The sequence below is a fragment of the Gasterosteus aculeatus genome, chromosome 9 (genome assembly GCF_964276395.1).
Source record: "Gasterosteus aculeatus chromosome 9, fGasAcu3.hap1.1, whole genome shotgun sequence".
Lineage (NCBI taxonomy): Eukaryota > Metazoa > Chordata > Actinopteri > Perciformes > Gasterosteidae > Gasterosteus > Gasterosteus aculeatus.
Window position 1 is genome coordinate 19,464,242 of NC_135696.1, and position 14,775 is coordinate 19,479,016.

At 44.3% G+C, this 14,775-nt stretch overlaps 2 protein-coding genes and 1 long non-coding RNA gene across 3 annotated transcripts; 2 read left to right on the plus strand and 1 right to left on the minus strand.

The window, feature by feature from the left end:
- The first annotated feature begins 258 nt into the window (after positions 1-258).
- Positions 259-10,805, plus strand: LOC120824871 (vascular cell adhesion protein 1). The gene is made up of 8 exons (XM_078079572.1): positions 259-630; positions 1,309-1,578; positions 1,660-1,992; positions 2,094-2,351; positions 8,302-8,571; positions 8,654-8,986; positions 9,762-10,019; positions 10,134-10,805. Exons 1-8 carry the CDS (start codon positions 555-557, stop codon positions 10,295-10,297), a joined length of 1,962 nt encoding a protein of 653 aa, XP_077935698.1. The 5' UTR covers positions 259-554; the 3' UTR covers positions 10,298-10,805.
- LOC144383059 (uncharacterized) lies at positions 10,133-14,186 on the minus strand. The gene is made up of 2 exons (XR_013450505.1): positions 14,058-14,186; positions 10,133-10,198 (listed from the first exon to the last, which is right to left on the minus strand). It is a non-coding gene; the product is annotated as an uncharacterized LOC144383059 (long non-coding RNA).
- On the plus strand, positions 11,650-14,505 carry LOC120824869 (vascular cell adhesion protein 1). The gene is made up of 6 exons (XM_078079571.1): positions 11,650-11,865; positions 11,967-12,079; positions 12,842-13,111; positions 13,194-13,526; positions 13,628-13,885; positions 13,996-14,505. Exons 2-6 carry the CDS (start codon positions 12,007-12,009, stop codon positions 14,136-14,138), a joined length of 1,077 nt encoding a protein of 358 aa, XP_077935697.1. The 5' UTR covers positions 11,650-11,865; positions 11,967-12,006; the 3' UTR covers positions 14,139-14,505.
- The last annotated feature ends 270 nt before the right edge of the window (positions 14,506-14,775 follow it).

Consider the following 14,775-nt stretch of genomic DNA (forward strand, 5'->3'; position numbering starts at 1 on the left):
CGAGCTCTGATGCAGAAGAAGTGTTTTACGCTTCAAAGCGCTCGCAGGAACCTGAGCGATAAAAATCACCGGGAAGCTGAGGAATGTTTGCTCACAGCTCATAAGGAGTAGAAACAAAACTTCCTCTACATTGTCTCCCTGAAATACCCAACGTGTGTGTGTGTGTGTGTGTGTGTGTGGGTGTGGGTGTGGTACAAGTCTGGAGATCTTTGAGTACACAAACTGAAATAGTAAAAAAAAGCAGAATTCAGAACAAACTACGCAGTAGTTAAAATATCGGCCTCCACTTTGGGTGCATCCGAATAGTCCTCTTTGCTTAGGACGGTTCATAACTGAGTGAAATGAGCCGAAAGTCCTGTAAGTGGCTGCCTTAATAAGAGCCGTTAGGAACCATTGGGAGTATTGGGACGCAGCCAGAAATGAAGACCGGCTGCCTGCCAACATTGTTTGACTGCGATATAAAACCAGGAAAAGCAGAGCGCACTCAGTGTTTCTCCAGGAGCCTCTGGGTTTTATGTTGGTTCTTATTTTTTATCTAAATAAAAGGACTTGGGATGATGTTTGCCCGTTTAGTTATTCTGGTCGTTTCCTCGATGAGTTTCCTGCACAGATTCCATGTGTCCGCTTGTGGTAAGTGGGGAGTTTTCTATTCGAACAGCCTTAAAAAACAAGATTTTTATATTTTATATATATATATATATATATATATATATATATATATATATTGTACATTTTGGTTGTGCAACCTTAAAAGCAGCTTCACTTTCAAGACGTACTTAAATAATATGAAAGGTTTTATAATTTTCTGTCCGGTGCCTTTATCCTTGAATTCTATTTAACTTAAATGATATCTTTGGACAGTCGTCATTTTGAATTTCATTTAAGTTCTTAGTATTTTGTTATTTCTAGACTAAAGAAATGATTTTACATGTTTTTTAATGAATCATAATTCTAGTGGCTCTATTCTGTGGAAGCGTTTTCTAGCGGGTGAACATTGTAAAGAGACGTGTTTAGTCTGAAGTTTCCCGTTGGTTCTTGAGGGCGGACGCGCGCTCGCTGCTCGCTGGTGTCTGTGTGCGCGCACGTGTAATGAGTTGTAAATGAAAAAGAAAATCCAGACTTTGTTGGGAGGGCGCGGTGCCCCCACAGAGGAAACACCAATTGGACCAAAGGTGCATTTAAGTCTTAATCAGTCTTGTGTTTATTTTATTTATAGATCAATATATTCTTGGGACGGATTATACATTATAAGTATCTGACTAATTACTCATCAAGCGGTTTAAAACCACCTCCTTGTCTCCGTTACAGATACAAACTGTGCAGATAAACCAGTTTTCACTCCATCCAGTCTGGTGGTGAAGTTCGGTGACCCCACCTCTGCCAACTGCTCTGTGTGTGAGCTCGCTTGTGTCAACAACCAATATGGTGTGGAAAGCCCCGCGGGAAACAAGACGAAGGACGGAACCACGATATCATGGACAGTCGATTCACTGACTGAGTGGTCGGTGTCGTCATTGTGTTTCTATAGTGATGATGCTGGTCACCAGTGTTGTACCTTCCTGCCTGTTACTGTCTACCGTGAGTTAGAAACATCTAAATGAGCAATAAACCGTCTCTGGGATTTGATATTTGTTTCTAAGTGTGTGTCTGTCTCCACAGAACCTCCACAAAAAGTGTCCATCAGCTTTGTTAACCCCACTGGGCCGATGTTGGAGGGGCGTCAGTACACTCTGCAGTGTACAGTAGAGCACGTGGCTCCTGTTAAGGACCTCCGTGTGACCTTCTACAGAGGACAGACAGCACTGGGTCAACCACAGTCCATCAACAGCACGGTGACGAAACCAGTGACTCAGAACTTCAGTATGGACATCAGCCCGGGTAGAGGAGAAGATGGAGCTCAGTACTGGTGTGAAGCCAAGCTGGAACTGGGACCTGAAGGACCAAAGCTCCCTCCAGTGGAGACGTCACAAAACATCACTGCTACTGTGCACTGTGAGTCTGAGCAGAGAACATCAACCTGCAGAGGAACATTACCAAAATGTTCCCACGTTACAGTTATTACATGTTGTAACAACTCAATCAAAAATCAACAGATCAGCCTCATCTGGAGGGATCATCACATCCAGATACAACCAGAGTCCGGGAAGGAGAACTTCTACGACTGAACTGCTCGGCTGTAGCAAACCCCCCCCCCACGTACACCTGGACGTACCCGTCAGGGAGAAGGGAAGCCTCCCATGCCGACGTTCTGACTATCAACTCCACCACTGTGTCGGATGAGGGGAAGTTCACCTGTTCAGTGGTCAACCTGCTGGGAAATGTCACCAAGGAGTTTGACGTGGAGCTTCAGGGTGAGTTCTGGTTCCATCTCTCTTCTTCTCCACATGGTAGTTGTCAGCCAGAAGGTCTGCAAATGTGGATGTGTACTTTGATGATAATCACACACAAAAGGCCAAATGTCATAGTCTGTATAGTGTTTATTTTGGTTTGCACATATGCTGCTGCATATAGACAATAGACAATGACGCGACAAGTGACAAGGGACACACACAGCTTGAATACACTAGGGAGGTGCAGGTGATTGGACACAGGTGGAAACAATCAGACAATCACAGGGGATGACAGGACAAGGCAGGAAGTGAAGTTACCCAGGGAGACCAGAAGCAGAAACTACAAAATAAGACAGGAAAATAAACCCACACCGTGACACACGATATTCATCTAGTGAAAAAAAAGATTTGAGGTAAAGGAATTAAATAAAATAATAAAGTATACATTTTATTAATTGTTTTTTGAGTCCTCTTTAATTACTAGATTTCCACACACAATTCTTCCTTCAAAGATGTTCATCATGTGTCCGTAGGTGTGAAGGTCATCACCACCCCATATACCACCACCACCATCGCCACCACCACCATCGCCATCACCACCACGCCCACCACGCCCACCACGCCCACCACGCCCCCGTCCACCACCACCACCACCGTGAGGCCAACAAGCGCACCGAGCTGCAGCAGCGGCGGCCCGGTGCTTCGCAGGTTCTTCATGTGTTTCATGCTTTTATTCACCGCTCTGGTTTGAAGACGTGTGCGTCGAATATAAATTGCCCAGGAACATTTTTGCCACTTAAGAGTATAAAACAAAACTGAAAACAAATGTTTTATTCTACGGACGTTAGTTGTAAGTGAGACTTGTCTGAATGCTTCTTTAAAATCCTTTTCTGCAAAAGCATTCATGGAGCATACTTTTATATTTTTCGGCGAGTTTAACTAACAGTTCTGCTCGTGCGTGTAAGATGTGAACATTTTAGCGTCTCTCAAAGCGAAGGGATTTGCTATGGAAAAAGGTGGAAAAACTCATCAGACTGTGATCAGCTTTCTCCACCTGTTTCCAGTCTCTATGCCAGTGGTTCTCAAACTCTTGGAGGAAGAAAAATGTACCAAAATGGTCCATGCTGAATTTTTATTAAAATAACGACATTTAGTAATGTAAAACATTAACCCTCCTGTTGTCCTCGGGTCAAAATGACCCGCCACTGTGTTAAAAAACCCCAAAAATACCCCTAAACAATATTTTTTTTACTTGAAATTTTATGACTTTTCCTAGATTGGCCCCAACAGTAGAAAAAGTGAAAGGTTGCTTTTATTCACATTTCCATGTAAGCTGTACAAAAAAAGGTACAAAGATGGTCTTCGGGTCAAAATGACCCATGAGGCAAATAGAGTTGAAATCAAGGTCACACAGTTATTTACACACCACAGAATGTTACAATGTTTCAGTTGTGTCTCAGATCAATCAGTAGCAGAAGTAACCAAGACAAATCAGGTGGTCCTCTCACAGACTGCTGTCCAAAGGTCGTTGTCCTCTCCGGCAGTATATGCCCAGCAAGCCAGCAAAATATGGGATCAAGTCATGGGTGGCTTGCGATGCCAAATCAAGCTATGCTTGGAAAATGCAAGTCTATACCGGGAAGCCGACCAGTGGACGCCCAGAGAAGAACCAGTGGATGCGAGTTGTGCTTGATGTGACAGAGGGACTGAGGGGTCACAATGTGACATGTGACAGAGGGACTGAGGGGGCACAATGTGACATGTGACAGTTTCTTCATCTCGTGTAAACTTGGACAGCAGCTCCTGAAGAGGAAGATCACCATGGTTGGTGCAGTTCGAAAGAACAAGCCTGAGCTCCCACCTGCACTGCTTGCGTCAAAGAGAAGAGAGGTCTTATCATCAAAGTTCGCCTTCACTCCCACCACCGCTCTAGTTTCTTACCTCCCAAAGAAAAACAAGAATGTAGTTCTTCTGAGCACACTGCACACAGACGGTGACATTAGCGATCGTGACGACAGGAAGCCAGTCATCATCTTGAACTACAACCGCAACAAAGGGTGTCCAGGACAACCTGGATAAGGTGATTGGAACATACAGCTGCAGAAAGATGACTGCCTGGTGGCCCCTGGCCATCGTCCACAACATCATTGATGTTTCCTCCCACAATGCCTTTGTGATTTGGAGAGAGATCAACCCGACCTGGATGTCTCGTAAGCAGAGCAAGAGAAGGGTGTTCCTGGAGCAGGTAGGAAAGGCTCTTGTAACTCCACTCATTGAAAGAAGGAAGCATGTCCCCTGCACAGAAGTCTCAGCAGAAGTTGTGAAAGCTATTCAGAGTGCAGGAGCTCCTGATCAACCTGAGGATCCAGCTACTACAGCCACTTCCCCAGCTAGGGCAAGTAAGAGGAAGAGATGTCAGTTCTGCCCTCAAAAGAAGGACTGTAAAACACATACTGTGTGCTGCAGGTGCAAAAAATATATATCTGCAAAGGCGGTACACTTGCATACTGCCCTACATGTGCTAATAGGTTGAATTGGTTATGTTATTTTTCATATTTTTGTAGTGTACATTGTCCTAAATTGTTCAAGAGAAAAACAAGAAAGAAACTGAGTCATTGGGATGAAAAGATTTTTCTTTTCTTAAGCTATACAAATAAAGTGAAGAGGGAAAACTGAGGTAGTCACACATTTTGTGGTGAATGACAAGTTGTTTCTTCAAGCAAGATGAAATTTGGTGTTTAAAATTTAATTAAGCTGCTTATATGGGGGGTTTAGTGAAGACGGGTCATTTTGACCCGGAGGACACGGGGTGTATACAGGAAATGAGGACAACAGGAGGGTTAACAGCGCTTTTCTAGACTTCCGACCACTCAAAGCGCTTTAACACTACGACATCATTCACCCATTCACACACCGATGACAGGAGAACCACACACAGTGACACCTGCCCATCAGCAACTAACATTCACACACTGTCGTGGCGGCTACAGGAGCATCGTTGGGTGAAGTGTCTTGCCCAAGGACACATCGACCTGGCTGGCCACTGCTCTATGCTAAGCTACGCTAGCTGTCCCTGGGCTGCAGCACTTTATTCCAACTACTGTCAAGAAAGTGGTCACCAGTGACCTGGCTGGCTGGTTTAATGTGAATGTCCGAGCTGAGCTGCAGCTTCGGTCATCAATGAGGAAAAAGCAAATCTCTCAAACAGAAACTCAATATTTGCCTCTTTTTGAATCTGTTCCCTTTACTGCCGGGAATGTTCATTCACACATCGACATGCTCCGTATCACCATCAGCATCAGCACCGTCCTCTTTGTCATCTTCAAATTCACATGGAAAAATTCACTTTGAAATTACTGCTTTTTTTTAAGGAAATACATTTGATTACTCTGATGTTCAAGGGGATGTTTCTACCGCTCTGATTGTTTTGTAAAAAGTTCCATAAATAACCGACTGGCCTCGACTGTGAGGAAGCAGCCTTCACATGCAGTTCTGATGTTTCACCACCAGGTGGTGGAAGACTACGCTAACCTATGACGTCATCGTGTCTGTTTTTGAATGATCCTCCTGAATTCATTCATTATTATTTGGAAAATAAAAGCCATGTGAAGATGTACATTGCCTTGTGAAATACTGTCCGGGGTGGAACTTTTCAGTTGGAATGCCGAAAAAACAAACAAGAGGCTGATAATGAAACTGTGAGACCATAAAATAAATTACATTTATACATATGTAGATTCCCTTTTAATTACATTTTTTAATACTTATTATACTGTTTTTAACAGTATAAAATTTAACCCGTGACTAAAGTGCATGACTGGACCATTCTATTCGCCGTCAGTACTATTCTATGAATACCAGTTTTGGTGGTGGTTGTTTTCAGTTGTTTTCAGTTTAAAGCGGGACTTTAAATTGAACCAGTCAACTTCCTCTAATAGTACGTCAGCTCGTCCGCATTAGTTTGCAGCAATGTGTCACTTCTGCTTACTTTGCAGAACTGGAAACTCTAAACTTGAAAGGTGATTTCACAATTTAGGGGAAAAGCAAGTGGCTGAGAGGAAATCATAATTTGTGGACTAAGACAAACAAACACTATTTTCCCTTTAGGCCCAAGTTAAAAGTCAATTAAATCAAACAGTGTTGCTTTTCTGCTAATTTAGTATGTAAAGATACAACATATTCACACTACGTAAACCTAGCAGTGATTTCAAACAGTCAAACGAGGAGCAGGTCCTGGTTCAGCCCGTCTCCGCTTATCTTAAGTGTCAAACTGCTCAAAGCGAATCATCGCTGTTAACAGCTGTCAGAGATGGACGGTATTTCTGTTGGATTCGAACCAAAGGTCATTTGTTTTTCATTGTAATGGTTATAATTAATAGAACCAGAGCACATCTGGGTAGAATGGGACCAGAGCGAAATGATCATATATCCCATCCTATCAGGATGCACAACAACAGGCTCGTACAATCACTAAAACATGGTTGGATCATCATCATTTGGGCCGTGTTTTAAAAAAGGTCCCTTGATGTAATTCGGCGGGACGTTTTTTTTTCTGCTCATTAGGAAAATATTTGGAGCGCAAAATCTGCCAAGTTTGCTTTTGTTGCGATTTGATTGGTGTCGGTGAAGCGCCTCGTCCCTTTGCAGTGGTCCCGGTGTGGCGTCGCTTCACTGCGGGTCATCAGAGCCCCCCCGATAGATTCCCCCTCCCTTTCCCTGCCTCTGCTGCTCTTTTGCTGGCACCAAGTGCCTTTGAAATGTCTCGCTGACGTGGAACGTGGCTGTGTGTGGGTGTGTGGGTGTGTGAGTATGTGGGGTGTGGGGCGGGGGGGGCACAAGAGAGGTGATAGATAAAGTTTTGAAATATGTGGAGGTCAAAATAAGTAGACCGTGAGTGTGCGTACGTGTGCATACGTGTGCAATACGTGTACCCAGAAGAGAGGCTGCAGGTCACCGGTTCTATCTGTGGATGTGAAAGCAGATTCTTGAGCATGAATTTCACAAAGTAGAGCGAGGAACTGGTTTCCCAAAGAGATAAGAGGAGATTGCTTCCTCTTCTACCAAAGACCAAAAGCAAAAGCCTGAATGATCAGCTCGGTTGTTCTGTTGCAGTGGGGGCAGCTGCTGTCAGAGTGACTCGTGTCTTGGTGACCCAAGATCATGAAAACAAGTCATTCTGCATCCACAATACCGGAATTTCCCACAACTCTCGGACCTCTGAAGAACCTCCTGAACTTTGACTGGTTTCAATTCCACAAAGACGTGTCTCCCGCTCTGTGTCTCGTTCCTCTGCATTCCTTTTGTGACGGCTTCCACGCTTTACACTTCAGTCTCTCTGGATCAGCAGCTGGTTATTTTTTTAGGACCAGACCTTTTGTTTCGGAATGATGCTTCTCTGGTGCTTATTTTTGATGGTTCCTATGATGAGCTTTCTGCGGGACGTCCGTGTGTCCAGTTGTGGTAAGTGTGGCATCCGCTGCCTCGTGAGTAGTGAGAGCGTTTTGTTTGAAGCTCGTTCAGGAATCAGGAAACATTTACCACCATAAAACGTCGGACACACAGCACATCTGTTGCGTCGTCAGTAGTACAAGTATTTTGTTTGAAGCAGCACTTGTTGCTTTTTTAAAACCACATTGTGAAGTTGTTGTTCAACTATTATTATTCTAAACTTCACACACAATGTGTAGACATTATAAATACGGCTTGTTTGGAAATGGAGTAGTTTCATCACACATTGCTAGAGGACTAATGTCAGATCTCTAAGTCAAAATGTGACACTCAGTGAATTCGTTTGAATGACCTCAAACGATGGTATGAAACTTTGACCTATGACCTTAATGATTCATTCAGCCTTTGACTAGAAATGTAGAAATGCAACTATATCTTGATTAAAAACGACATCATGTAGAATTGTGTTTTATAAAATGTTTACATCGAGCGGTTTAAAACCACCTCCTTGTCTCCGTTACAGATACAAACTGTGCAGATAAACCAGTTTTCACTCCATCCAGTCTGGTGGTGAAGTTCGGTGACCCCACCTCTGCCAACTGCTCTGTGTGTGAGCACGCTTGTGTCAACAACATATATGGTGTGGAAAGCCCCGCGGGAGTCACGAGGAAGGACGGAACCACGATATCATGGACAGTCGATTCACTGACTGAGTGGTCGGTGTCTTCATTGTGTTTCTATAGTGATGCTACTGGTCACCAGTGTTGTACCTTCCTGCCTGTTACTGTCTACCGTGAGTTAGAAACATCTAAATGAGCAATAAACCGTCTCTGGGATTTTGATATTTGTTTCTAAGCGTGTGTCTGTCTCCACAGAACCTCCACAAAAAGTGTCCATCAGCTTTGTTAACCTCACTGGGCCGATGTTGGAGGGGCGTCAGTACACTCTGCAGTGTACAGTAGAGCATGTGGCTCCTGTTAAGGACCTCCGTGTGACCTTCTACAGAGGACAGACAGCACTGGGTCAACCACAGTCCATCAACAGCACAGGGACGAAACCAGTGACTCAGATCTTCAGTGTGGACATCAGTCCGGGTAGAGGAGAAGATGGAGCTCAGTACTGGTGTGAAGCCAAGCTGGAACTGGGACCTGAAGGACCAAAGCTCCCTCCAGTGGAGACGTCACAAAACATCACTGCTACTGTGCACTGTGAGTCTGAGCAGACAACATCAACACTCCTCAACGTGGTTATTATGCTGGTCTGCATTACGCAACATCTTTATACCATCAATAGATCACATGACTATTTGTGTGTGTGGAAAAACCACAGGTGATTATCATCAGACTCCACCGTCCTCCTCATCTCTGCAGACCTTCATGGTGTCTGTTTTGGTTCAGCCTGAAAGCTCTAATCAAGTCATTATTCAGCCACAATGGTTCTTAAAAGAAAGGAACGTTTTGTCACGGATGTTGCGTGGGGAAAAAAGGCAGGACTCAAACGCAGAGTTTGCAGGAAACAAAAAGGGACTTTAGTCAAAAACCTCCAAAACTCAAAACTCCAAAAAGGGCCGAACGGGGTGAGGGAACAGGAGACAGGAACGAGGACACGGAGCATGGACATGGGCTTCTGACATCCATCAACATGGAACAATGACGCGACCAGTGACAACAGACACACGTGGCTTAAATACACTAGGGAGGTGCAGGTGAGTGGAAACAATCATGACATGCCAGACAATCACAGGGGAAGACAGGACAAGGCAGGAAGTGACGTGACCCTGGGAGAACAGAGGCAAGAAACTACAAAATAAAACCAGACATTAACCCAAACCGTGACACGTTCATTGTCATTAATACCGTTGCTTTGTTGAGGAATGATGTTGCTGTTGAGAGAATGATGGTTGGTATTATCCAACCGCTTTTACCCAATAATCTGCATAATCTGTTATTACATTTTGTAACAACTCAATTTAAAAATCAACAGATCAGCCTCATCTGGAGGGATCATCACATCCAGATACAATCAGAGTCCGGGAAGGAGAACTTCTACAACTGAACTGCTCGGCTGTAGCAAACCCCCCCCCCACGTACACCTGGACGTACCCGTCAGGGAGAAGGGAAGCCTCCCATGCCGACGTTCTGACTATCAACTCCACCACTGTGTCGGATGGGGGGAAGTTCACCTGTTCAGTGGTCAACCTGCTGGGAAATGTCACCAAGGAGTTTGACGTGGAGCTTCAGGGTGAGTTTTATCGTCCAGGCTCCAGGTTGATTGTGACTGTTTTGGTATTCGCTGTTGTTCCGACGTTGAACGTTCCCCCGTTTTCTTTTTTCTTCTTCACCCAACTTTCTGCAGCAAACCCCACGGGAATCATCATTGGCGTCGTAGTTGCGGTTGTCCTTGTGATCGTGGCCTCGGGCCTGGTTGCATACTATTGCTACAGACGGAATCGGATGGATCAGTACAACGTGAAGGAGGTTTTTTCCCGCTCTCACTCTGCTGTTCCCACAGCGGATTGAGCCCGTGGGCACGACAACGTGAATGGACCTTTGCTTTGACCTTTCCTGTCATTACTCCACTGATGGCGTCAATGTCAGAGAGAAGCAAGCAAAGAAATACATAGAAAACCATTTTTAACAATCAAAGTACATTGTAACTTTTCCGTACATTACTTGGTGCTTGTTTGGCCACTTGTGGCTGAAACAAGTTGTGCAGCCGGTGAACATGCGGCTTTGCTGCTTCTCTTTGTTGTATTTCAGTTGTGTTGCTCCCTACTTAGAGATGTGTTTTAAATAGAACAGCGACTGAGCGCTTGTGAGTAACCACCCACTGACCAACAGTTTCCGTGTGAATGTATTTGGTGTGAATGCGTTTGTGTGCTTTACTGATGCGCTACGTTGGTGACACTGAAAAAGAGGCTTTCACGCAGGCGAAAGCTTTATGACGATGAACTGCACACTTGACCTTCTATTATGACGCATACGCTTTTATCTATATTTATTTATGCAAATAAACAATAACTTTGTACAACGGTGTGTGAATGCTTGTGTGTCTCTGTGTTAGCCCTGCGATTGGCTGGCGGGCCGATCCAAGGTGGACCCCGTCTCTCGTCTGAACTTGCCTGGGATGGACTCCAGCCCCCCGCGGCCCCTGTGCAGGATAAGTGCTGTGAAGATGGATGGATGCATGAGATGCACCGCATTCTCTTCTATTGTTACTTTATTGCATGTTAAAGTTGTTGCTAATGGAGGCCGCATACTAAAACACCACAAAATAGATGAACCTTACAATAATGATATTTAAGTTATTGCAGTGATCCAGTGGAAGCATCTGAACTTCCCTCAGTGTGAGAGGTACTGATGGAAGTGTGAGATGCGAGTGTAGATTTCCTGTTCATGGGATTCTTCACCGCTAGCCGAGCTTCCCCAGAACTTTGGGTGCTCTCTGATCTCGGGGGGTTTTCAAGGGAAACTCTGTGCAGAGATGATGTTTAGAGGGAAGCGAGTAGATGGACGCCGGAAATGTTTCACTCCGGATCTTAATAACTACTGCTGCCCTCCTACGAGGAAGAAAAAAAACACTCCTTGACTGGATATAGAAAGGAAAACTAGGGAAATATATTACTATGCATTTATAGTTCAAGTGTAATTTTGTTCTAGCGTAAGCGTGCATGTTTATATTTAAATACTCAACACCTCCTACGAGGAAGAAAAAAGCACTCGACTGGATATAGAAACTGGAAATATATTGTCTTCTTCGCCATCAGAAAACCTCTTGTGTTTTTGGAGTATACGTCTCCTTAATTTGAATCTCTAATTGTCCAATTGTTGCTGTCAGAGTGACTCGTGTCGTGATCCCGCCCCAAGATCATGACTATAAATCATTCTGCAGCCACGACACCGGAATTCACGACAGCTCACTTGCCTTCCTGAACTTTGCCCGGTGTCCAATTCAGACGAAGTTGTCGGTCTGTCTCGTGTTTTGGTTCTAAAGGAAAAACGAGAAAACGACTGTCCACTTCCGTCTTACCGGTTATGATGAAAAACGAAAAAAGAGAAAAGAGTGTTTTCGTTTTCTAGTTCTTACGGTAAAACCCGCTCGGCGTCTCCTTCCTTTACACTTTACACTTTACACTTTAGACTTTACACTTCAGTCTCTCTGGATCACCGGCTGGTTATTTTTTTTTAGGACCAGACATTTTGTTCGTCTAAAAGACCTACTGGGAATAATGCTTCTCTGGTGCTTATTTTTGATGGCTGCTATGATGAGCTCTCTGCGGGACGTCCGTGTGTCCAGTTGTGGTGAGTGTTCCACCCGCTGCCTCGTGAGCAGTGAGCGCGTTTAGGTTGAAGCTCGTTCAGGAATCAGGAAACATTTACCACCATAACACGTCGGACACACAGCAGACAGTACGACAGTGGACCACTAAACAAATACGATATAATGAAATATAAGGCTAAAGGTTAGTTTAAAAATAAAGGAATACAAGTTAAAAAAAAAACATTTAAAAAGAAGAAGTTAAAATTAAGAGCTAAAAATAAAGTGCACCAGCGAACAGAAAGTGAAAGTGACCGGTTTAATGTCTTTTCTTAAACCACATTGTGAGGTTGTTGTTCACCCATTGAAAAAAGAATATAAATGTATATGAAGGACCAACGTGGTATTTTAGTTGCAACGAGGTCACGTGACTATCAACTTTCCCTCCGCTCAAAAAAAGAAAAGAAGCCTGTCGGTCAATTATCTGTGAAAAACACAATATTTTAAGAAAGCATCAGCATTTCTATGCATTTCGATCGCATTTCTAGCGAGAAGTATGCTCGTTATATTTTCATAATCTTCTATCAGAGAATGTAGAAGACCTTCCGTTTATTAGTCTCTAGTGACGTAGTTGCAATTATGTGAATAAATAGGCCAAAATAAAACGTTTGACTAGAAATGTAGAAATGCAGCTATATCTTGTTTAAAAACATCATGTAGAATTGTGTTTTATAAATGTTTTCTTGTTGAGTTACGTTTATTTTTACATCGAGCGGTTTAAAACCACCTCCTTGTCTCCGTTACAGATACAAACTGTGCAGATAAACCAGTTTTCACTCCATCCAGTCTGGTGGTGAAGTTCGGTGACCCCACCTCTGCCAACTGCTCTGTGTGTGAGCTCGCTTGTGTCAACAACCAATATGGTTGGGAAAGCCCCGCGGGAGTCACGAGGAAGGACGGAACCACGATATCATGGACAGTCGATTCACTGACTGAGTGGTCGGTGTCGTCATTGTGTTTCTATAGTGATGATGCTGGTCACCAGTGTTGTACCTTCCTGCCTGTTACTGTCTACCGTGAGTTAGAAACATCTAAATGAGCAATAAACCGTCTCTGGGATTTTGATATTTGTTTCTAAGTGTGTGTCTGTCTCCACAGAACCTCCACAAAAAGTGTCCATCAGGGTTGTTAACCTCACTGGGCCGATGTTGGAGGGGCGTCAGTACACTCTGCAGTGTACAGTAGAGCACGTGGCTCCTGTTAAGGACCTCCGTGTGACCTTCTACAGAGGACAGACAGCACTGGGTCAACCACAGTCCATCAACAGCACGGTGACGAAACCAGTGACTCAGAACTTCAGTGTGGACATCAGCCCGGGTAGAGAAGAAGATGGAGCTCAGTACTGGTGTGAAGCCAAGCTGGAACTGGGACCTGAAGGACCAAAGCTCCCTCCAGTGGAGACGTCACAAAACATCACTGTTACTGTGCACTGTGAGTCTGAGCAGACAACATCAACCTGCAGAGGAACATTACCAAAATGTTCCCACGTTACAGTTCTTACATTTTGTAACAACTCAATCAAACATCAACAGATCAGCCTCATCTGGAGGGATCATCACATCCAGAAACAATCAGAGTCCGGGAAGGAGAACTTCTACGACTGAACTGCTCGGCTGTAGCAAACCCCCCCCCCACGTACACCTGGACGTACCCGTCAGGGAGAAGGGAAGCCTCCCATGCCAACGTTCTGACTATCAACTCCACCACTGTGTCGGATGGGGGGAAGTTCACCTGTTCAGTGGTCAACCTGCTGGGAAATGTCACCAAGGAGTTTGACGTGGAGCTTCAGGGTGAGTTTTATCGTCCAGGCTCCAGATTGATTGTGACTGTTTTGGTATTCGCTGTTGTTCCGACGTTGAACGTTCCCCGTTTTCTTTTTTCTTCACCCAACTTTCTGCAGCAAACCCCACGGGAATCATCATTGGCGTCGTAGTTGCGGTTGTTGTGATCGTGGCCTTGGGCCTGGTTGCATACTATTGCTACAGACAGAAGTGGATGGGAGGATGCAACACGAGTCACTCTGCTGTTCCCACTGAGGATTGAGCCTGTTGGCACGACAACGTGAATGGACCTTTGCTTTGACCTTTCCGGACATTACTCCACTGATGGTGTCTAATGAACTAAAATGTCAATTTCACAGAGAAGCAGGCAAAGAAATACATAGAAAACTATTTTTAACAATCAAACGACATTGTGACTTTTCCGTACAGCAGCAGAACGACTCGACGCTTGTGAGTATCCGCCCACTGACTAACGGTTTCCGTACGAATGTATTGGGCGTGAATGTGTTTGTGACACTGAAAAAGAGGATTTCATGCAGCAGAGCTGCACACTTGAACTTCTATTATGATGAATTAGCTTTGATCTGTATTTATTTATGCAAATAAAAAACATACTTGCAACTGTGCAATGAGATGCGCCGCAGTCTCTTCTATTGTTACTTTATTGGGGAAGCGAGTAGATGGACGCCGGAAATGTTTCACTCCGGACCTTAATAACTACTGCTGCCCTCTGTCGTGCGAGCAGAACAAGGACTAGACTGGAGACTTAAATCAAAGCAATATGACAAAGTTTATTTGCAACAAGAGTATTCTGTCCTGCAGTTTAACGTGCACGGACCTATTTCAGGCAGTTTAACAACAACATGAAAAAAGGCGCTTAATACAAAGTGCGCTCGTAT